The sequence below is a fragment of the Amblyomma maculatum genome, chromosome 1 (genome assembly GCF_055883805.1).
Source record: "Amblyomma maculatum isolate TAMU_Amacu chromosome 1, ASM5588380v1, whole genome shotgun sequence".
Taxonomy (NCBI): Eukaryota; Metazoa; Arthropoda; class Arachnida; order Ixodida; family Ixodidae; genus Amblyomma; species Amblyomma maculatum.
Genome location: NC_139344.1, coordinates 149,572,858 through 149,597,498, shown reverse-complemented (window position 1 = coordinate 149,597,498; position 24,641 = coordinate 149,572,858). Strand labels below are relative to the sequence as shown.

Here is a 24,641-nt window from a genome sequence, read left to right as displayed (position 1 = left end):
GTATAAGCAACGCCTCATCAAGCCCTTGCATAATCTTTACCTTCTGGCAAATTTTATCTGCACTGAGGTGCAGGAGCACAGAAAATGTGGCTGTCGAACACGCCAGTTAAAGGTTTGGCTGGCTGTTCACTACATCCAGCTCAGTATTTATCAGGGAACAGTCAGAAAGCAAAACACCCCCCCCCCCCCCCCCCCCCCCGTTTTTCAAATATATCCAGTACTGAAAAAAAAAAAAAAAACAATGTGCACTAGAAATTATATCTGTTAATTTATTCCAAGTGTGAAATATACCTAAATATATACCTTGATCTTTTTTTGCTTATAATCATTCCTGTCAAATTACACATAACAATTAATGACCACAGTGTCAGTCTCTTACAGCAACAGTGGGCCTTCCAAGTTGCAGTAAACGTCACTACTGAGCAGAATTTACAAACATACGCTATTCTGAAGCTTAAGTTAAGCAAATGTTAAGAGAAAAGCATATTTTCAAACCTTTTCTACCTTTCCTATGACCTTCCTAATGCTATAATATTATGCATAATGAAATGCATTGATGACATAACCAGCACAAATAAGTTGCTTTCTTCGACTCCCGCTAGGCCTAACTGCTGGCCGATCAGTTAGGCCTAGCGTGAGTCAAAGAAAGTAACATTTGTTTATGATGCAAGGCAAACTTGGTGGTATAATTCACATGCACAAATATGATGATTTTTTTATATAGCGTGTTGCACAATTAGAGGCGCGATGTAGAATGATTCTCCCAGCTAAACTGCGGAATGCTCGCAGTTCAAATTTTGCACAGAAATGGTGTCTTGTTGCTAGTATTTAATACCCTCTTTACACGGCCGGCTTAACCACGGTTACGCTTAACCGAGGTTACCGAACTTAACCACGGTTAACCGCCAATCGCGGTTATCTGTGCTTACACAGCTCGCCGCCATTCTCGGTTACGGCTGCCATTGCCTATACAGTACAACCGAAGCGACGCGGTGATCTGCGGAACGAAGCAGCATTTACAAATATTTGATTTATAATGCAGTTTCCGGAGTGCCGTCCGGCAAGGCGTCAACAATGCGGTGAAGCACTGCATGATGGCAGCACCTCATCGACCATCGTAAACACCGCCGCGTTGGCCCCTCTTCCCGCAGACCGTACGCGAACTACACGGCGGTTCGCTAGCGCCGACGTCAGAAACAAAGCGTGCTAAATTTATTGGCATCTGGAATACTGAGCCGAATATCAGAATTGAATCACTCCTGATCTCTGACCAGCGGCAAATTGCTGGCAAGACCGATAACCGCGATACTATCAAGTTTCTGTTCAAGACAGCTGCCGCCGGTAGATGTATACATTGCGGTTCACTGTTCTGCTTATACTAGCTCTGCGATTAATGTATCGCCAAAGTTTATCATATCGTTGTTTTACGGCGGCAGAATAGGATTCACAATAAAGATGTTTCATGAGTACACCATTTCGACAGCGTTGATCAGTTCCAAAGTGCTGATCGCCGCGGCTTCGAAGAGAAATAATTTAGGCCTATCGACGACTAGGGGATTACGCGCCCCGCCGTAGTTCGCCGCGCTCGCTCGCTTCACCGCCGCGGTAAGTGTAACGTACATGTACCTCAGCCTGCTCGCAGCATCCCGCACTGCAAGCGTTGCGAACTTGTGCACTTTCATTATAAAGCTAAGACCGCGCATTTTTTGACGTTCCGCGCTCAGCACTAAGCCGCACAAACGATACTGCAAACACAGGACGGGGTTTCAGTACGCAGACGCTTGGCTGTAGGCCGTAACCGAAGACACCGGGCGGCACAGTAGACACCGGATATTCAATACGGGCAAACGAGTACACTGCTGAAGCAGACACGCTCGTACGCTTCGCGCACTCAAGTGCCGACGAGCAGCCTCCGTCAACAGACGCCGCCATAACCTCGGTTAACGACGCAAACAGAGGTCGCCAAACTTGGTTTGCGATAACCACGGTTAGGGGTGTAACTGTGGTTTGGTCTGCCGTGTAAACGGGCTAACCACGGTTTCGCGTAACTGCAGTTACGCTAACCGTGGTTAACTCTGCCCGTGTAAAGAGGGTATAAGAATCTTGACAAAAGAATCAAAGGCACACAAGCCAGAGGATGTAGACTGGCCTCCATCTCGACGCATGCACTGCTGGTGTTTTTTAAGCAAGAAAAAAGGATATGAAGCGGCCCAAAACGTACGCTGAACTTCGATGCACAATAGTGGCTCACATATTGAATAAAAACAACACCATGCAGACAGTAATGTTTATTATATTTATGGACTCCAACAGACACTGAAATTTTGGAACATTGGGGAAAAAAAGGGTTACATCTCCCTTAGGTGTTGGTGCCGAGTGCCAGCCAATTTAATTAGCACAATTTTCCCAGCGTTTATAAGGATAGCCCAGCATTTCTGGTTGAGTGCAGTTAACTGCATTTGGCACAAGAGTGGCATCACTGAATCCTGTTTAACGCTGGTGAATGTTAACAGCAATTGTATCACTGTTAGACACCTATCTGACTGTAAAACATTTTTCAGGGTGCATTTTTTTTTTCGTTTATTATGCATACAATGTACAACAATACTCAAGAATTGTCTGGATCCATAGCCAGAGGGCTAGCATTGGGTCCAATACCGATTATGATAAATATAGGTAGACAAAATAACAACAATAAAAACAACTATAGATAACAAAAAGAAAACTGCAACAATTCATATAGGATTTCTACTGGTCGAGGAAGAATGCCTTAAGTGTGGGCCCAAAATTACTTTTAAGCCTTAAATAATGAGGAATTCCAAGCCAGATTTCGGCACCATTAAATTCGATTAGTCTTCGCACATAAGTATTATAGCATGGTGGGAGGTTAAAATTGTGAAGGGTTGCAGCTGCTGAGAAGTCGGAAGAGGTCTAGTGGTCAGCGATTTGAATAAAGCCTTTGTTACGTCTGTGCACTTTGAAAACGTTACAATCCTAAATGCTCGTTTTTGCATGTGAAAAACTGGGTCAAGATATGTCCTATAAGTGCTGCCCCAAGATCCTACACAGTAAACCAGCTGGCTGTGAACAAAAGCAAAATAAAGAATATGCAGGATAGGGAGACCAAAGCACTCACGAGCCTTTCGCAAAAAGTAACAGGCATAAGCAAGTTTTGAACATGCACTATGTGTCTGTTTTTTCCAATGCATGTCAGTTTTGAAGATAACACCTAAATAATTAAACCACGAGACTTGTTGCAGCCTGCCTATATGTATGTCAAACTAATCATAATTAGTTTCTGTCCGAATAGAATAGAATATGGTATACTTTTTTTTTTTTTAATGTTTAGGGTAAAGTGACTCATCATAAACCATGTGAATACTCTTGAGAGTTCCTCTTGTATTTTTGTTCGTAACCCATTTATTATATCATCGAGTATCAGTATCATTTGCATACATTAGGGGCTCGGAATGACATAAGATTGCAGGAAAACCGTTCACATACAAGGAAAAAGAGATTGACCCAAAGACCGACCCCTGGGGCATACCAATAGGTATCTGTTTAGTAGCAGATATATGCTCACCGATTACTACGCGTCTTCAAACAGTTAGCTAGCTCTTGAAAAACTGCAGTAAATTCCCTCTGAAACCACAATTTTCTAGCTAACAAAGGAGAATTTGATGATTAACTGTATCAAAAGCTTTACGCGCATCGAGGTACACAACAACGACAACTTTGTTATTATGGAGGGCCGTGTTAAGAAGCTGAGTACGGGTGAGAGTCGCAGTCGGTGTATACCTTCTGGGTCGAAAGCAGTGCTGGTAAGAAGATATAATGTTGTATTTTGAGAGGAAGCTTTTAATGTGATTGCCTATGATTTTCTCAAAAATGGTATTAATTACACTTAGTACTGATATGGGTCAGTAGCTGGACGGGTCTGACAGATCTCCATCCTTGTAGATCGGAATCACTCTTTCAATCTTAAGTTCATCAGGATAAACCACATATCTTGAGAATTATTAACAGGTGCTGTAAATGGTCGCCTAACATATCTATATTATGTTTTATCAATTTCACAGTTATAAGATCAGGGCCAGTTGCTTTACTTAATTCCAGTGCTTGCACAACTGAAAGAATTTCACAGTAATCCAAGCTGTCCATCACAATGTTTATATATGTTTATAAACTACCAGGAGATCATCAAAATGGCATCATTTTCAAAGTAATGAACATAATATGATAGGTCTAGAAACTACCCAAGCTCTTAATTCAAGTAAACAAGTGCCAACTATATTTTCTTGTCACACTGTATATTTCCATGCAGCAGTCTATACTGCAAACATATAAGATTACACAACTATCACTAGTTAGCAATGACAGTGTCAAAGGGAGGCAAAGGATGGCAGCTGGCACCCCAAATGTTCTTGAGCCGCACCAAAGCTACAAAGGCCTCACGTCTGGCCAAAATTTTATTCACCTCTCTACCCCCACACCCTCGGCTTCTTTTTCAGGCTACCCAGTACAGATTTTTTGGCCGTCACACCTGGCTATCCCGATGGCATATTGCACCCAAATCGTGAAAGACAAAGGGTTACAAAGCCCACTCATGTCTATGACATTGCAAGATGTGAATGAAACTAGAGCTAATTTTACTAAAAGAAAACGAATTCTGGTTGTCCTAAAAGGTGATCTAGTAAGTGTGCTAGGAAGTCATCATTATGATTCATGTCACAGGAAGAACTTTAAAGCTGCTGGCAGATAGAAGTAAAAAAAAAAAAAAAAAGAAAAGTCTGTTGCCTCCTAAAGCCTGAGGCTAAGACTGAGTCATGTAATGACAAAGAGCCTCTTGTAGAAAGCCTTATGGCAAGAACTCAGAGGAATGGTCAAAAATTAATATTCCTTCATTTCTTAAGAAGTGGCTGTAGGAGGAGACCAATTATGTCTAAATAGCTCAGGAAAGTACCTCTTCTTCTCAAGCCCTAGTCTGCAACATGTAGTTAGGTTACGGAAGAATGAAAGGCAGCTTCCCTAACATTTCATACAGCCTGGCTACCGTGCACTGTTTGGGAGATTTGAATACTTTACATAAGTGTGTTGTCAGTTTGCTGAGTGTTACCACCTTAAACCTATCAAATTTTTCTGATGCGTATATACTTATTTTTGGTTTTACTGCGAGTAGTTTGTTGTCCATCCATGTGTCCCATTCTTCTTGCTAGAAATAGCAGAGTGTATCATAAACATGTGGCTTAAAGTCCTGGTAGAGAATGTGATGAAAAGCCGGTATGTTTTAAAGACTAGTTCATGCAACATGTCTGCCAGCTGCCTTGTTTCAAGTTTCTATTACAAGTTCTATGACTGCATTTTTTTCAGGCTTTCTGAATTACAAGAGTAGTCGCCATACTTAAGGAGTCTGTGTATATGAAAAAGGATGATATCAGATTTGCTATGTCCAGAAAAACATCATGTACTTCTACAACAGTGCTTCTACACCATACACTTCTACACCATATCCTTTTGCAAGAATGAGCCTTTCCTCAGTAGCATTTTGCATATGTGCACAACCTCCTCAACTGCCATTTCAGAATGCATGCCCAGCAGAATGGTGCACAAGTTTGCTGTGCACACGTGCTCTTCCATGAATGGCGCTCCCTCTCTATCATTATGTGACGAACTTCAGGATAATAATTAGGTACAGTGTATCACCTGCTACGCACATGCGGTTGCTGCACACACAGGCCTCAAGGAAGACCATATGAAGTCATTCTCAAGGTCCCTTGCATCGGGGATTAAGCAGATTAGGTGCAGCTCTGACAGCAGTGTGAAAACTGTATTTGTCAATTGGGCACTTACACCTGCACTGACTACATGAAGCCAGCGCTTCGCCTAACTATCCCTTAAAGTGAGCCCAAGAGGCTTTGTGCAGAGATTCGAAATGGTCATTTCCTAAAATTGAATTACTTTCCCACAGGACAGATCTGTAGGATGCGACTGGCAGCCACTAGACAAATGCGTACTAAAAGAAAGCCCATAGTTACATGTGCAAATTCTGACAAATATGATAAAACTAAGTGCACTCACGAGGTCAAAAAGATGTGGTCTGGCCTGATTTCCAATGTACAGCAGGTCTCTGAACCCTGCAGTGACAACAAAGGCAGTAGGTTCGCCTTTGCGCTCCAGAAGGGCATTTGTAGCCACAGTAGTTCCCATGCGGATCCACTCTATCATTGAAGCATCAATCCTGTCATTTTCTGGGTAGGGCTGCCCTGTTTCCTGCACATACGACACAAAATAGTAGTAAACTTTCAAACTCAACATAAACAAGACTACAAAATCATGGACGCTGGACTATATACTAAAGAGTAAACACAATTGTAGGACTATATAGTTTTAACCGAAAGCAACACTTATAAAAATAATGCATATAATGCAACAACGAGTCACTATATGCATCAAATGTTCATGATATGCCACCAGAAGGCCATTAAGGCCAACAAGTCTTTTTCATTCGTCTGCGCTTAAGCTAAATTAATCCAGTTCAGGTGTAAATTTGCTTTCGATTTGTACTTATAGATCATTAACTGTCGCTTGATATTTATCCACCGAGTCGACTCACGCACCTCAGTGAAAATTTCATAGCAGCTGTCCCAGTCACCGTCAGCGACCAGCAGTTAACCAACAGGTTCAAATTATGCCTGCAAGTTTCAGCAATTCTGTTTCCTTACCCAAACGGAAACAGATCTGATTAAGCGTTTATTTTGTTACGTGTAGCAAGCCGATCAGCTGCAGATGCCATTCTGCTCCGAACACCAATGGCAGTCACTGCGCGCGCAAAAATAATCGCCGGCATATGACAACAAATCATTCTCAAGAACTCGCATCCGGCAGTAAAGTATTTGATACGCAGAGAATTAGCCAACCCACACAAATACTAGGGTGCGTAAGTGCCTCACCTCTTCCAAGATTCTCCTGATGCCTTCCCTCGGTGCATCCGGGTAGTTATTTGGATCTTCAGAAAGGAGCTTCATGACTTTTACTTTACCGCCTGGGCACCGAGCATAAATATCGGTAAACGTGCCTCCACGATCTATTGCAAACTGAAACTTTTGACTGGGTTCCGGAACTGCGCTCATTGTGCACTTCTAGCTTCTGGACGCTGAAGAACTTTCAGTAGCACAGGTTGCCGTGGGAACAGGAATAGAATAACTTAAAGCAGAGTTTAAAACGTGGTGCTTTTTCAAGCTACGGCACACTTCAACGACCACACAAACGAACAATCGCGAGTACCGACCATACCAATCATAGCAACCTTGGCCAGTATTTGAACAGATGTTTGTCACGTGCTTCCACTGCTTCCACTAAGCACGGGCCGATAGGACGAGCAAGGTCAACGACCAAAATGCTAGACCTAACAACCAGTTCTTTATTAAAACTAAATTATTATGAGTTTATTGTAAAATTAAACATAAGTCCTGAAAAAATAAATTCCCGCTTTTCGGTCACAAGTGTTTCTTTTTTAATTACATGCTAGTGGCAAACACCATTAAATCAACGCTACTAACATTGTGCCGCCACCATGACGGCCACGAAGAAGCGTCTGCTGCTGACGTGTTCGACAACAGCGGCGCAGTTGTTACGTTGTCACTGCGAGAATAAAAGTTTCGTCGGGGTTTTGTTATGAGAAGCTACTTGCGCGACGCCGTGACCAAATAGTTATTGCAGTTCAAATGGTACATTTGACTATGTAACCTAAGAATGCCTTGAAAAGAAAAGTCGAGCTGAATGTTCCACTTCAGTTCAGTCCAGTGTTGTCTGCTTTTATGTTTGTAGCCTCGAAACCGGTCCTTTTTGTAATGGTGGTGCAGGGGTAAGCACCGGTGTAGTCTGCTCGTCACCTCAAATCGGCTTTAATCCACCGACGTTTAGCCATTTCATCTGCATATTCTTGCACTGCTACAAAATGTTATTCCGTTATATTATTGTAGTACTTCTTATTGTACCTCTGGCGACGATATTTCATCAAAGCGGTGAGTGTAAACTTTACGTGGCGGGGGACGCAGCATTTCCTTTAGCCGTCACTGCGTCTCATATGTTTTCCTAAAGGACTGAGCCCACTTTTGTGGTTAAAGCTGGTAACATCTATTGTAGTTAACTCAAGCCGAGTGTTTCTTGTAATGGAGTTTTATTGTAGTTAACTCAAGCCGAGTGTTTCTTGTAATGGAGTTTGTGTTGGTTAACGTAGAATTCGTTCTTGTGTTTGTCAGGTGGGTTTATATAGGTCTAATTTAAGATGGTATGTGGTGACTATTCAGCTGGAACCACTACGTCACTTGAAAAAGTAAATGTGATTATGCTTGGTAATCGATCTTGAATTTACTTGTAATCTCTGGTGGATAAGTGTAGTACATGGTGCAACTCAGCGAATTTTAGGTTGTCACCTTGAACGCTCGAATAGACCAGGTAGCTGAATGCCAATCATTATAACCTTGCCTTTGATCTATGGACAGAATTGCTGCTTCAGATCAATGAGTAAACAAACTGCATGCTGTCGTCAGCCTTGATGTCTGTTTAGATGCAGAAGTGCACTCTTGGTTTAACTTATACACTTGCGGGGCTGATTTTGCGCTTAGCCAGCAGTGTGTTTCAGCATAGGCATGGTCTGATTTCTAAAAGCACCTGTAGTCTGCTGAAGTAAATGGCACTCTTGCTTGCAGCGCATCGTGCGAAATGATGTGAGCGCATTAAACATAGCAGCCTTTGGCAGCCCCTACCATGAGCTGTTATTTGCAGGTCTAAAAGCTGCTCAGAAAGCGATCAAATAGTCAGGTTGAAGTTTTGTTGCCTGAAGACTTCAAAAACGCTGATTAGAAAGAAAGAAATCTTGAACATAATATTGCACTATCTCTGTCAAGCATCCTTGTAAAATCAAGCCTCCCTACTCATGAGAAAAAAATAAAAGCCAGGAAGCTGATTTTAAAATTACTAATACCTTGTTTAGAAAAGAATATGCTCTAGAAAGCCAAGTAGCTTTTTCTGCCATAGTGCAGCCACTCCTGAAACGTGTACTGCAGTAGTGACTTTGTTTTAATGTTATTTTTTTAGGCCTGCCCTGTGCACTAGCACAAGAGGAGGAGGATGTTGTTGTTGAAGATGCTGCACCAATTGGCTCTGAACAGCAAGAAGCAGCAGTGACTGAACAGGTTAGTAGCACAGACTTTGTTTCGAGCTTGCCCATAACAATCTGTAGTATTGCCAGTGCTTCACATACTTTTCACTATAACAAGGCCTGGAGTGCCACTTTGTGACGCTTTTCTCTCCTAGAAAATTCATCAGTTAACCTGAAATTCGAGGCTTATACAGGTTCTCTCTTGTAGCAATAGTGTCTGAGCTCTGATTGACATTCGCACATTTGTATAGCCACTGCTTTTCTGTGAAAATGTTAAAATATGTGGTAGCAATGACTACAGTAGGGTTTTGCTGTTAACTTTCAGACCAAAATTGTCTAATAAATAATTTTGGTTTAGAGCAAAGTCACAGATTATGGCTGCTTGATGGCAGAGGTATTCTTTTGCTGACCATCAAAAGGCTGCCACAACTGCGTGTCGATAGCAGCAATATGCATGAATGCATGCCAAGGTTTCAATGCATGTTAAACACAAGTGCACATTGAAATTTTTTCTGGAGCCTTTGATTACAAAGTTTCTTATTCCAGTCCACAGTTCTGCATTGGAGCATGCATGTGTTTATTTTGCATCTCAAGTGTGTGCATGAAATTTTCTAGCACACTGGCATGCTGTTGTCATCAGGTGGTTTGCATGAGACCTCACATGTTCAACCATTTGATGAAAAGACCATTTTTCTTGCTGCATGCGGGTTACTCGAACCTGTTCAAGCTGCGATAATGTGTGGGGGATAATTTCTTACAGCAGATAATGCAGAGGTGGCAAGAAAAATATCTTAGTAAGCTGTCAGCCGCTCTTGTGCATGCATGTGTGCCAGTGTAGTCCGACCATGCAGTCAGCCTGTAATGTGCGTTTAATACAGTTTAATTCCCTCTCCGTCCACAAATATTGGTTGGGGGAAGGCATGTTGTCCCACTCCCTACCAAGCTGTTTCTGATAAGATATGTACCAAAGGCTGGTAACATAAACATTGACCCTTCTGAGATGCCTCAACACATGGCCTTATTTGGATTATCCTGGACCACCAGATTGCTGCATCCACACAGCCCACACATTCAACTGCCATTTTGTACCACCGTGGATGCCTGAATAAGCGCTTCACACTATTGGCATCATATGAATAAGCTTTATAGCTCCAGAGCTGTGTGGATTAGTCAGTGGGCATGCAGCTGCTTTCATTTATGCCTTTCCCATTTAGAGTTCAGTTCTTTCTGTGCAACACATTGTTAATGCATTTTTTGTTGTGTGCTTCTTTGTTAAAGTGGGTATGTTTTACAGTGATTTTTTGCGAGACCAGGACAAGAAACTGCTTTGTTGCACAGGCTGCTGCAGCAACAGATGGTGCTGGTATACAACTTGGACAGTGTGGTAGTGGTTACTTTTGTGATATCACACCATACCCTGTCGTATCATATAGTCAATGTTCTCGCAATTTACTCCCAGGAAAATAAACTATTTGAACGTTGAGTTGTGCACTTGTGGTCAATAGTTTATGAAATGCAATATTATTTGCAGAAATTAGTTTCCTCTTTGTCCTTTCTCACAAGCTGGAATAGATGCAATGCAGCCTATTTGCACAAATCTCTGCCTAATTGAATCGCACAGTGTATCCTCAGCAATGCAACCTAAATGCAAAAAAAAAAAAATTAAATTACTGGCCATATTTATATTCCATAAGCGTTGCATCAGGTGTGCATCACAAGCCTGGAAAGAATACTGAATGATGGACAAATCTACATGGTATCTGTACTTCTCTATGATCATAAACTGCTCATTGGCACTCCTAAACATATTGAACATATTGGAGATGCAAAGTATTATAAAAATATAATCACTTTACAAGTTTGCTGCAAGCTGCTTAGTCTGCCATGGCTTCATTTTGTAACTTTTTTTTTTTTTTTTTTTAGTTTAATGCAAGAACCAAAATCTAGTTGTCCACCATTTTATTTTGTTATAGTGAACAGTACTGCCGTCCATGTTTTTAAGTGAAGGATTCTGTTAAGTGTACAGATGCGGCCATAATATTACGGAGCTCGCCTCTGGTGTTCTAAATTTTCTCACACCTTGTGTGTAGAGTAGATACAATGGTTACTCGGATCCGTGCATGAACGCACAAAGAACATGTGCTTACATATGCTTATGGTACTTCTTGGTATTTGCTGGGTAACACGTAATAAAATATTTTATCGCCGAGGCATGCTCCATGTTATGGCCAGGACTACAGTATGGTCCACTGTTAAAGGGAACATGCGATCGCATGTCCTAAACACTTTGCAAAGCGCAGCTGCCGACCACTGGCAAGTATCGACGGCACCAAGTGCATGCTCAGGAAGCAGTCGGCCGAGCTTACCACACGTGTACCTTGTGTTTGTCGCTGGTTCTCTCGGGAGTGCTTCGTAAAGCGCGGCAGCAATGCGACCTCACATTCTCTTTAACAATGGGCCGTACTGTATATTCATTAACTGTTACAGTAGTAGAAGCTTTGTATTTAATTTACGAAAGGGATTTTGTGGCCACTGTGCAAGTCTTTATGTCCCAGACACTGTTGTTAAAATGTTACAGGATGACGATGATGAAGGTGACGATGGCTCATCAGGTGGCCCACTGAAGCCCTCCCCTCATGGCGATACTTACCTGCTGTTCACAAAACCTCAGAATTTCCAATCAAGTTAGTTGTTTGTTGCTGTTTCTCATACCTTTGAGTTCTCGCTTAGCTGTGGAATGTTTTCAGGCAGAAATTCGGTTTGTTCAAAAGCGCTAAATATGGAGACCATAGAAGTAAATTACCCTGTGTGATATATGGAGTTGCTCATCATTGAAAAAGCCCCGCTGCGGTGGCTCAGTGGTTACGGCACTCAACTGCCGAACCCAAAGATGTAACATTGAATTCCGGCTGCGGCAGCGGCTTTCTGGTGGAGATACAAGGCGCCGTATGCTGTGTGATGTCAGTGCTGGTGAAAGAACCCCATTTGGTTGAAATTTCCGGAGCCCTATTTGGGATGTTAAACCTTGCAAGCCGAATCAAATCAAAAATGAAAAAAAAAAAATTCATCTGCATGTAATGCAAGCGAGGAAAGCTTACCTAAATCATTTTGCAGTCGCCCTGTGAGGTGTACATGCTCTGCATTGGTGCGTTCAATGCCACCCCGCTGACCGTAGCGCCAGGCATCCAAAATGGGCACACGCTTACATGTGCCTGACGCGCTGGCTTGCACTCTTGGAATTTCATTCTGAGAAAAGAGGCGTTGTGCACATGTGCCTTGGCTGTCGTGGAAGCCACTTTTTGTTGTTGTGTTCGACTGCCGAGGGCGTGAGGCTTCTTCACTTGATCACAGAAGTGCAAATAGCTCTGTTGGTCAAGTGCAGTATTGAGAAAGCATGATCATAGATGCATTTTTTCCTCCATCGTAATAAATACTACAGTAAAATCTCAGTGATACGAATCCAGTTGATACGATTTCGCGCAATTCCCTGGCCGGAGTTGGAGTGCATTGTGTACAGAGGGCAAAATTTCGGATGTTCCGAACACTCTCCCGCGCTACTATGCATGATACAAACGCGCGAACTACAACCAAACCTTAAGCACTACGCACTGCCCGCACATCGTTGACACCGCCATCGCCAGCCGCGCTGTATGTACGCATCACGAGCAGTTAGCGGTGACGTGTAGTCCACACCTCGCCGACGTCGTCATTGTCTGTCGGTCTTGCGCCACCGTAAGTTTTCCGCGGCGCGCAGCCCCCAAACCGCAGGCGTCGCAACCGCATAAGCTGGCGGCAGCGTACGCGGCAGGCGCGCACGGACCGTACATTACTGGCGCCGCACAGCCCTCATGTCGCCGTCTACACGCCGCAAGAAGTGCGCGGAGGCGGGCAGACCGTACATCGCCGGCATCGCTGTCATTTTCCACGTCGCTAAAAGTTTACAGTGGCGTGCGGCCGGCACATTGCCATCTCTTGTCCTGCTATGCACGCCGCGAGAAGTCCGCAGAGGCTCGTGGCCCGCGTGTCGCCGACTTCGCGATCGTCTGTCACGCTGTGTTTGCCGCGAGTGGCGAGCTGTGACTACGCGACCGTAATAAACCTTCTCGGACCAAAACAGATCTGCACGACTGCCTTTCCCATGCTTCTTCATACTTGTTTTCTTTCGTTTTGATGATACGAATTCTTTCACGACCCCGTGAGATTCGTATCACCGAGGTTCTGCTGTAACAAAGTGAAATCCTCATAGAAGGGGGGGGTGAAATAGTTGGATGCAATTTGAAACATTTGTTGAGCACTGTATGTGTATGTATATATATAGTGTGTGTGTTTGTTTGTTTTTTGAATAATTCAATTTCGAGCTGCGAGTTTCCGGCAAAAATTTCACTGTGAAATTGTAGAGCATCCCAAAGAAAACCTTATTCATCAGATTTTATTTTGATTTTTTTTTCCATTGTATATAAACATGTGAAATTTGAACCAATTTCATGTGGCATTCCACTAGTGCCCTGCTACAACAGCACTCTTAAACCGAAATTCATCAACTAGCAACCTGTGATGGTGATGCGAATGTCACGGGTTCAAAAGGACAAAGTGAGCCATAGCGTCAAGATCGAAAGTAATGCCTGTCATCTAGCCGCATTCAGTGCAGAAAACAGCAGAGCCGCTGATGCCCGGTAGCTATGCACAGGCTGAAGCACTAAGCTGCATTCTTAGTTGGTGGACAGCATTTCGCATGTCCTTAAGTTCGGGCGCGTTGCTTTGCTTCTGAATTCAGCGATTTTTCTCTCCCAACAGGCGAAACATCTGGCCAACAGCTAGAAGCTGAAATAAGTACATATCAAAATGAAAACTAATGAGTTAAGGGTTTTTTGGATGCTGTACAATTTGGCACTGGCGTTTGTGCCAGAAACTCAATAGCTAGTGAATTTTTTCCAATAAGTTAATCACTCAATAGGCCGAAATATGAAAAATATTGCGACTTACTACATAAGAGTTGTCAATAGTAGGGTTCAAGTTGCATGCATCTATTGCGCCCCAATATATTTTTAAACCTTGCCTAAAGCTAGCACACTTGTATATAATCATCATTTCCAGTAGAATATTGAGGTGCACTTTGTATGTGTTATATTGTAGTGTTTTGTAGGGGTGCTTGGACATGTATGAGAATCTAGTGGCATGTCAATTTTTTGTATGCAGAGTTGCCTGCCGGCAAGGAAGTACACTTTCTTGTGGGCTTTAGCAACAAGGGTGAGAGGGACTTCGTGTTGGACACCATGGACGCTTCTTTCCGCTACCCAATGGATTTCACCTTTTATATCCAGAATGTGAGTAATCTGAATATTCAGTCAGTGGCTTTTCTCTCCTAGGCAAACCCAGAATACCTCAGCCTTGGCAGGTAGCGACCATCAAAATAGGATGTGCCGAATCAGCCATCCTTTCAAAATTTCACGTTTCTTTCGAAGTGAAGAGACACTGCTTTAGGAGAACAAAACATAGAAAACATAGTAGCCCTGATATATACAGTCGATCCTGCTTGTATTAAACTCGTAACGGGGTTGTGAAATAATTTGATATATTGATAAGGCATGTAAAGCACAGCAGCTAATGGGATTGTCTGCAACCTAGAAATAGAAATAAGAGTATGCTGCACCAACACTCGGGGCATGCATTCTGCAGTGACGTGTTGCTCCCTGGCGTACTGGCAGCGTACTGTTTGGTGTCGCTAAGCCCAGCCTGCTTCACATCAGACCCACGGTAGGTGGTGCTCTGTTTTTAGCCAATGCCTAGTGTAGGAGCCCTAATCACATTATCAGTATGCTCTAAGCATAAGAATATTTCATGAAATTTAATGTACAGTTAGTTTTTGCAACGCCCTCGGCAGAAAGGATGTGCAAAGCAATTTTACGGAGACCCGCCAGTGGCTTTGTTCAGCTGGAATACTTTCACCACATGGCCAGCATTATACCGAAAGACTGCTTCCCCGCATATGATGCATGACAGCAGTGTCGCATGGGAAATGGCACCATCAGGCCAAAGTTTACTTGTCAACCTTGTTCCACATTTCTCAAGTCACAGTTTTATAGCATCTTCATATATCTAGAGTGGCCAGTAAGTGCCCAAGGCTGCGCTTGACACTGATTCATACGTGAAAAGTGATCTCAGGTGCACCGTTAAGAGATGTGCCCGATGCTAGTTTTGGGGTGGGGCTAAGGAGGCGGTAGCCCAGGGCCTCATTTCCACGAGTAGGAGGAGGGAGGCCCATTTATTCTAACTTGCTTTATATGTGGAGCCAAAAGTAATGGAACTTCTAGCAACGGGTATGAAGAGAAGACCGTAATGAAGAGACTGGGGCCCCGCCTAATCTGACCTCGTTTAACTGTTAGAGAGAACTTGTTGAGCTGAGAAAACAATTCCCTACCACTATGTAAGGCCCCTTTCTTGTGGAGTGACCTGCACTTGCTGAGTGATTGGAGAAGAGTTTTTAATGGTTTCCTGTCAATCACTTGTGGCAGTAGAAAATATCAAAATCTAACTGGAACAATAGATCAGGAGGAAAATGTTTTTCAGCTGCCACCATACCCTTGCCCTACATCTCTCAAATACTTTCATCACTCCATGGCAGGGTGAGTCTCGGACAAGTTCCTTAATTGTTATCTGAGCATCAATGGCTGTGCTTGCGTTGCGTGTGCTGAAAAAAACTAGTGCACCACTTGCGCATTAATCACAATGATCACAGCTTGTCTTTTTTTAGTTTGGTGTACCATATTTTCCGGTTTAATGCACACCCTTCATATTTAAAGGCTTTCAACAAAAAATTGGTATATAAGATGCCAGTTATTCAGGTTAGGGCACTATTACTTGACTACATACTCGGCCATCGCGTGCTATGTGCCTGAAAGAAAATTTGTTACGTAAGCGTGTGAATGATAGAAGAAAAGAGAGAGGCAGCACATGTGCGAAAAAACTCGCTCGGTGAGAGCAGAAACACTTTATTATTACTCAGAGCCTTCAAAGGCTTTATCTTAGTATGTGGTCGCCGATTTCTCGCGTCAGTGCTAAGGCGTCCTCTTTGTGCTCATAATCACTGCGCTGATTGTCGCTGCGCGCAGTCGCTCTGATGCATGCGGTAAAGCACATGCGGGAAGAAGAAAACTTGCGTGCAATAGCCATCAAACAATGTTATAAATCGTAACTGGTAAAGAGAGTCGGCTCGATTTGGCTTGTCTTGGCAGCTTTCAGGGGTGGAAGTGCTGCTCCAAAACTGCTCCAAACTGGCTATTTTAATGTTCTGCCATCAAATTTAGCAGAACACGGGAACAATGTCATTGCACCAATGGCAAAGATTAACGCCTCTTGCACTAGGCTTAATACAAATGTAATTTTTGCTAGGGAAGGAAGCATGGAGCTTAATAAATATTTGTTCGCAAGTAAATTTAGTGTGCGCCACCAGCGATTGGTGATAATTGCAAAAAAAAAAAAAAACGCACTGTGCATGTGACGTAGCACCCCCTCTCAGCTTTTTGAATCGCTGGTGGAGAGAAGCGAGATCAGCAAGCGAAGCAGGTAGCGCAAACTATTTTAAGAGGTTAGGAAGAAAACTTGTCCCGTCTGCAAAAACTGCACGAGTTATTTCTAATGGTTCTGCTGTGAAAACAAGCAGGTACTTCACCATCGAGCCTCTTTGTCAGTGACACGCTTGCCAGGCCTATGGCAGACAAAACCATACTTGAAGCGTTATGGGTTGGTACGCCAAAGATGTGAATCACTAGACAGTTTCTCAAGGTTGTTGGAAAGGCATACGGGCCAAAATGTTAGCAATGAGCCCCAGCATTGCTCAAGCAAAGAATGATGAACTATTGGCAGGAGGCAGTAAAGTAAAAAAGCTGTAGAATAGGAAGGCTACCCCTCAAAGCAATCTCTCTATATCCCAAAGCTACACCAAAATGCCCCAGCCTGCTTTCATCCTTGTAGACCCATCATATTTACAAGTGGGCAAGATGATCGAGGTTGTGCTGCAGTCGTCTGTGATCCCATGGTAGGCAAAAAGCAAGGGAGCGGCAGTGGCGTTAAGCTTGTCGAGGCGCAATATTGTGGTCTGAAGGCGCCTATTTTTGCAAACGAAATATCCATGTGCTCAGGAATTTAGCCGAGGAATAGGATCAAAAGAGATCATGTAATACCCCTTATTTGGGGGCTTTGAAGGGTATTATAAATAACGAAAATAAAGTAGATATGCACAAGATAGGGAGCAGAAATGTCATGCCCATTAATCTGAACTCCAAATTAGTATCGCTGCTACAGCGCATCGAAGTGGTAGACTCGACATTTGAGACTATCAAGTCAAAATAGGTAAACGCATTAGGTGAGACTAGATGTTCAGTTATAAAGCGCACCAGCAAGCGTTACGTTTGCTGCTAGTCTTAAAATTTTGAGTTTTTGCTAAGGTTGGCCTGTGTTATATATCTTTGCATGCTTTGGCCGTTTGTCTTATCAGAGATGAGTGGGAGGTTGGAAAGGCATCGAACTTGCATAAAAAGGAATCAGATTGGAGATTTTGTATTTCGGAAAAAGAAAACTGCAATTATCGAATTATCAAAGGTGTTTGACTTTAGAAACGTGCTCCAACACATAATTCAAATGCTCCAAAACTCTCGTTTTGTTGCTTCAAAGCTGCTTCAAAATGGCTTTACTACTGCTCCCAAAGCTGCTCCAAAATGCTCAAGCCTGCTTCCACCCCTGAGCTTGGAAAGGACAAGGAACATGGACATTGCCACCTGTTAGCATTCTGCCAGTGAGACAGCTCGACTGTAAATATTGTTATGAGATGTCGCTACTGTTTCGTGATAAAGTTCGCCTATGAATATTGCGCAAAACAAAAAAAAATGCACATAAGATGCACCGTTGTATAGGATGAGCTACTGAAAATTTTGTTAAAAAATCGAGTCTTGTACCCCGGCAAATACGGTAGTCAAAATGAAACCGGGTACATTGCAGAAGTGCTCTATGGCAGTGAGGATGGACTGCCGGAGCAGTGAGGATACAGGCAGTTTAGCCGAGGGCCCCATTTTTCTTAATCCGGCCCTGGACATGGTAGCTGCAGAGGTGCAGCGCACTGTTTAAGGGATCAAATGTATCATTTGTGGAAGTTTGATAAACACATTTCGTTGTGCTATACTTTTGCATAAGATATTTAAGGGGATTCTTTCAGAGTTATATATAAGCAATAATTCAATATATATGGGATCAGCTGTAGTTGAAAATCATGGCGGAATGAGTAATCTAATTCAGATGGCCATCAATTGTTCCAGGCTAGTCTAAAATGCAAAAATTTTTTTGCTAGTTGGTACCATGTGTCAAGTGGAGTGTGTGAGGCTGTTGAAGGAATGCTGGTCATTGAGTGTGCAAAAAAAAAAAAAAAAAAGCAGCGAGAGGACAGAGATAGGTGTGAGGATGCTTGAACGCAGATTTTGACTGAATATAACTCTGCTTCTATAGACTCGTTCAAAAAATTCTTGCTAGATCCCAGCAAACAGGCCCCTTTAAGTCCTATTGCTTGAAACCAAAATCATACAGACTAGCTCATGTGGAAAACCTTGAAGCTTTGATGCACTGCACTGCATTGGTGAAACATACAGATACATTGTTATGATGAAGAGAAGAGGTCTTTGGCAGAGCTGTTTGTAAATAGGTCTGCCCAACATCTGCAGTACTTTTGGGCCCTTCGTAGAGGCGATAAAAGTCCACTTCTGGCATATCCATAATGGAAGACAGTGAGTGTCACCTATGCCCGGTTGTTGGGCTTCAGACACAACAAAGCCTGCTTGCTGCCCTACAACACCACTGTTTTTTGAAACAGTCTGCTGGCTGACTTTGTTATCTTCTACCCAAAGGTTCATCTTCTGTTCTGCTTTGTGTTCAGCCGTCATATTTCTCTTTTTTACGTCTTCTCTTATCTGTTTTTTCTCTCTCTCTCTTCTCCTAATCTATAACAAGTGTTCGTAAACTTTTTGCATGAAGAAACTGCATCAGCCATCAATGTACAGTCCAGTTTGGGGGCTCACGGAACCCACAAAAGCAGCCCACAGAAACTAGTTTGAGATCCCCTGATTAGACCTCCTTATATCTCTCCTTTATTGTCGTCTTGATCTCTTTTCCTGCTTGGCACACTCCATTATGTCCTTAGAATTTGCCTATAATGAAATGATGGGGAAACTAACCTCTTTATATTTCTCCTTTATGTCATCTGCTCTCTTTTCGTACGCACTCCATTTGGTCCCAAGAACCTACCTATAGATCTCTGCATCGGGCGAGGGAGTTGTCGAAATTCCTCCTCTCTGGACAGTCAGAAACTGGTTTCACTGCAACTTCCACAGTGCTTGTGTAGGATGCACACGACTGTCCAGTGAATAATATGGCAGCGCCCAAGGAGCCCAAAATGCAAAGGTCTATATTGAAATGACTGTGATTTGTGACTAATGTTTTATTACAAGTTGTGTATTATCCTGCTTTGATAGATAAAGTGGAGAGATTTTTCTGTTTGCAAAGATGTGTAATTAACTCGTATTTCCTTTTTGCTCAGTTCACAACCATTGGTTACAACAAGGTGGTAAAGCCCAAGCAGCAGGCCACCCTGTCTTACAGCTTCTTCACCAGTGAGAGCTTCAGTGCGAGACCCTTTGGTTTGGCCGTGAATCTTCGGTACAGAGATGCTGTAAGTACCGCATCTTGGAGCAGTGTCTTTTGCATATGAAGGTAACACCTGATCAGCCAAATATTATCGTAAAATAGGCCAGACATGTTCAATAAAACCTCATTAATACTTTTCTTAATGCAGGAAGACCTGTTGTTTGTGAAAACTTGTGGTCCAAAACTGCTTAAGATTTTGAGAAATGCAACTGTTAAATGAGGTACAAGGGTATTTATTAATAATGTTGCTTCATAAAAATGTTGATTAGCATTTTTTGGTACAAGGTTTGAATGGCTCCTTTTCTATTCCTCGCACAATTGGCATTTGTGTTCTTAGCGCAGAACAAACTGCAACACATCAGTTTATTGACAGCAGCGATATAAATAGCCGAAATATCCTCGTTCCCAAATGCTTCATCCTCTTGCACCAATGCATTCCAGGAAGCCACTGCGGCAGCAAAATGTTGCAGCGTTTTCGCTCTTTCTGTCCCGTTGCTTAAACTGGGCTGCTCATTGTGAGCACATTGTTGTAGTTTTTGATGTGCTTTACCACTTACCCTTGTAAACTTTGAAGAAGCAGCTGTGTTTCCTGTCTTGATGTAGTATCCTCGTGGAAACAGCTTGCCTGTATGTTGGCACTTAGTTTTTTGATGCTTCACCATTTGCGCTTATACACCGCTGTGGAGTAACTGTGGCAGATGGCTGCTGCTGCTGCAGTCTAGCTGTTTGTGTCAAACGCCCTCCAGTCTGTGCATTTGTTTTCAGTTTCAAAATCTATCTTAAGACCAAAAGCTGTCGAAATTTTGAATAATGCTAGGAAATTGTTATATTCATGAAGAAATTTCCGGAACAAAAGCTGTGTGGCTCTATGGGACATTTTTATTGCCCATAACTATCACTGTATGAACCAGGTACATATCAGTGAGGTTCTGCTGTATTTGAGCAAGCTTGCAGCAGCTGTAGGTTTAATGGACAATACAGTAGAGTCCCTTTATAGTAAAGTCACTGGGACCGGCAAAAATCTTTACTATATCAGGGTCTTTACTATATCAGTTTTTGGTGATGACATGGTCCTGAAGATGCTGTCTGGTAATCGGATGGCCACTTACTGAACACGTCTTCTTGCTTAATGAAAAAAAACTCTGAAATAGCTTCCATCTCTCTCTTATCATCTCTTCATGCAATTTTTTTCAGTTACAAACATTTTTTACATCTAGTGGATGTACCTCTCAAGCATGAGGATGTGGCTACGAATACAACCAAGTTTGATTTCTTGTGAAAATCAAAGCTTGCATGAGCATGGTGTCACTTTTTGCTATTTCTGTCTTTTAAAAGGCAATAAATGATAAATGCGCATGACAGTCAAGTGCTGCAAGACTGCACACGCTGCACCTCCACTTCTTGCCACGGCTGCCTCATGCTTTGTGCTGCACAGTGCTAGGAATGTTCACCCATTTCTTCCCCTTAACTATTTCTTGGTGCACTTTTACTCTCCTTTACTTTCTGAACGGACCGCGCTGCTTCCTTATGTTTGTAGACAGCTTTTCTCTCTCTCTCTCTCTCCAACGTGCTGCGTGCTTTCCCTCACGGCTACAAGGCCTTTGTAAAGTAGGCTTCTCCTGAATGCTGCTAAGCCTGGTGGTAAAGCCATTTAAAAGGACACTCAGTGTTATTTTTGTTTTGAAATAAAGAAAATTATTTTCCTTGCGATTCTAGGCAGTGCGCAGGCGGCGATGTCATATCGTGGGAGTCGTCGCCGTGGCCAGGCGCACTTTTCTAAAACCGATTTCCACCAAAGATATCTTTACTCTAAAGGGGGGAAAAATGTACAATTGTCTGTGGAAGATGAACTGGGACTTCAGTTTCACTTTACTATATACGTTTTACTACAGTGAAAGCTCGTTAACTCGAACCTCGATAATTCGAACTACACTACTTGGTCCGGCCAAGCTCCATAGAGATCTGTGTATAAAAAAGCCCGTTAATTCGAACACGAGTCGGTTCCGCTACGGATAATTCGAACTACGCGCCGCTGCGTCTAGGCGGCTTGGCGCACATCACACGGCAAAAAAAAAAAAAAAGTTAAGAAACATCTCCGCGATTGATAGGCATAATTAGAGGCTGCGCACATCCAAAACGGGGACAGAAGATGGAACCAGGTAAAACTGTGGAAGAGTGTGTAAAACTTAAATGGCACCATGACTGGCGTGGCGGCCGGCCGGCAGCGTTGGAGGGAGGGGATGGCGGCCGCGGCAAGGTCAGTGCATGGCGGCGCAGCGGCGTCTGCCTGCTCTCTCTTCTGCGCAACCTCCGTAGCTCGCAACTAAATACTCGTTAATTCCAACCCTGTTAATTTGGAAATAGGGATGAGTACTGTCGGCGCGGTTCCAGTTAACGCCCATAAAAGGCTATGGTCTTGGACGGGCACTATGGGCTAAACTTTTCTCTCTCTCTCTCTCTCTCTTTTTTTTTTTGCGATAGCCATTTATCCTTCCACCCATCAGTCGTCAATGGAAGCAGGCAAGTCAGCCGCGATCATGACGCCGGCTCTTAGCACCGTTGGTTCCGATGATTGGAGTGGCAGTAGACAGCGCCGCCCGCACAGCATGAGCGAACATACTTAAAAGGAGGCTTGCACAACCGGACAAGCGCTGGCACTTTGCCAAGCTTGCTTTCCTCCCCCCTGCCAGAGCTAAAGTCAAAAGATAAACACGCCGTTATCGCTGCCCAGCATCTTGGCGCACTGCCAAGAAATGTGTTGTGGACCATGAAGGCGTGAAAACGGAGGGACGCGCTAATGACTTGACGCTTTTTTTTTTTTTTTTTTTTTTTTGATAATTCGAACTTTTTTCCCCGGTCCCGTGAAGTTCGAATTAACGAGCTTTTACTGTATATCCGAGTTTACTATAGCGGGGTTCTACTGTATCATTAGTCATGGAGTGTCTGCATTGTTGCGTCAGGGTCTGCGGGAGTCATGGAGAGTCCTGGAGTTTGTCAGCCCTTGAAAAAACTTAAATGTCTGGTGTACTAAATGGTATGTTTATGTTATATACAGTCAACGACCGATTTTTCGGACCCTCTGGGGAATGCAAAAACGTGCGAAAATTCAGGCAGTCCGAAAAAATGAATGCATGAAAAAGACGTACCATTTTACAAATATTTCTTGTATCAAAACAGTCAACGATGTGTGAGCAATGCTTGCGTCAACTCGGCGCTCGTAGGCGGCGCAGACGTTGGCTCCTCATTCTCAACATCGGAGTCTTCCGAATCCTCTACTACCTGACGGACTAGCTCCTCATTGGTCAGTTCTGCACAGAAGTCGAGCTCGTTGTCAGCGTCGACAAACTGTTCAAAAGGTATTTTCGTCAGTATGGAAATCCCAGCAAAGCGGAGGTCGTTGATCGCGTCGTCCATGGGCGGGCACATGTCAATCACGTCACATTCAGGCAAGTCTGCTGCCTCTGTGGTGAGTGCGAAGCCTGCGTGGCGAAATCCACGTCAGCCGGCGATCGTCTGCTCATTACTTATTTAATAATGGCAGCTTTCTTCTCCATCGTTAACCGACGGTACTGTTTTCCGCGCGTCGATGCCATCGGCGAGGACGGCAAGGACGGAGTGGGGGCCATCGCGGGCAAGCAAAATCCTCTTGTTGCGAAGTGTCGAAGCACCTAGGCCTAGCGTCGCAGAGCACAGTTGACACAATACGTAGCACGTAGCAAAACCATGCACCAGCTAAGCGAAACACCATGTGGTCTGCGATGAGTCTGCGCAACGAAAAGGCGAAACGGTCGCGACGTCGACGGCACTTCCGAAAGAGGCGCATAGCCAGAGTGGCCACACCAAATCGATGTGTGACGGCTAGTACAGTTAGTTGTTCAAAGCTGTGACATGGTACACAGACTGGGAGATAGCCAAAATGGCAGCTTTGTATTATGCAATTGCAGTTTCAGACCTTACGTCGCGTCAAAATGTCCGAAAAATTGGATGGCGATGGGTTCGAGCGTCCGAAATTTCAGATGCCCTTATACATTGATTCTATGGGGCTCGTGGCGGTTCCGCGAAGACGTCCGGAATATCTGGCATGTCCGAAAATTCGGTCGACTGTATATATATATGTGATGACGACAGGTGCAGTAATAAAAACAGGAAGAGAGCAAGCTGAGGCAGGGCATGAAATTCAAAGGGGAACATAACTGATGGTCCCATTGATGGAGTAAAGTAGCGGATTCCAAGAAAAGGAAAACTTAGCCGCGAGTGGCTGAGAGTCAGGTAGATGGGCAGATGACATAATGAAGTTGGGGGGGGGATAGGACAAGATAGCCACAGCTGGCCCAGGATGGGGTTAGTTGGAGAGATAGTGGGGATGCCTTTGTCACGCAGTGGGCATACTTTGGGCAATGGTGAAAGTGGGGAACTGTGAAAGAACGCTTGCACCTGTTAAAGTTTTTTTCTTTTACATAAAAATTATTATGAAGAATTCCATCGGTAATTTTGGAGCAGGACGACATATTCTCACCACAGTGACTGAATCTGCTGATGAGCGACTCTACACTGGAAGTCTATGTACTACATGCAAGCAATATGTTTATACCTTTTTGTATAAATAATTAAACAGCAGTGTCTCAAACTGCACCGAAAAGAGAAAAATTTGGCCTGGGAGCCATTGAGAAAATGAGGCACTACAGCCTTGGAAATCAACAAAATCCTACTGAAGATAAGTTCTTCAGATTCTGTGCAATTTGGCAGTTGCCTTGAAAGATATGAAAGGAACTTCTTTCATATCACAGCAAAA

General features: G+C 43.4%; 2 protein-coding genes across 2 annotated transcripts in view; one reads left to right on the top strand and one right to left on the bottom strand.

The window, feature by feature from the left end:
- The window catches only part of LOC146204586 (5-oxoprolinase), a 134,204-nt gene extending 126,832 nt beyond the window's left edge, over nt 1-7,372 (bottom strand). Inside the window, exons 1-2 of the mRNA XM_084589257.1 lie at nt 6,951-7,372; nt 6,079-6,270 (exon numbers count right to left, since the gene is read on the bottom strand). Of these exons, the coding sequence (XP_084445383.1) occupies nt 6,079-6,270; nt 6,951-7,130 (372 nt within the window). The 5' untranslated portion in view covers nt 7,131-7,372. The remainder of the gene's footprint in view (nt 1-6,078; nt 6,271-6,950) is intronic.
- A 293-nt stretch (nt 7,373-7,665) lies between these two features.
- The window catches only part of l(1)G0320 (signal sequence receptor subunit 1 l(1)G0320), a 32,821-nt gene continuing 15,845 nt past the window's right edge, over nt 7,666-24,641 (top strand). Inside the window, exons 1-5 of the mRNA XM_084589258.1 lie at nt 7,666-8,024; nt 9,100-9,197; nt 11,742-11,847; nt 14,360-14,487; nt 19,743-19,874. Of these exons, the coding sequence (XP_084445384.1) occupies nt 7,958-8,024; nt 9,100-9,197; nt 11,742-11,847; nt 14,360-14,487; nt 19,743-19,874 (531 nt within the window). The 5' untranslated portion in view covers nt 7,666-7,957. The remainder of the gene's footprint in view (nt 8,025-9,099; nt 9,198-11,741; nt 11,848-14,359; nt 14,488-19,742; nt 19,875-24,641) is intronic.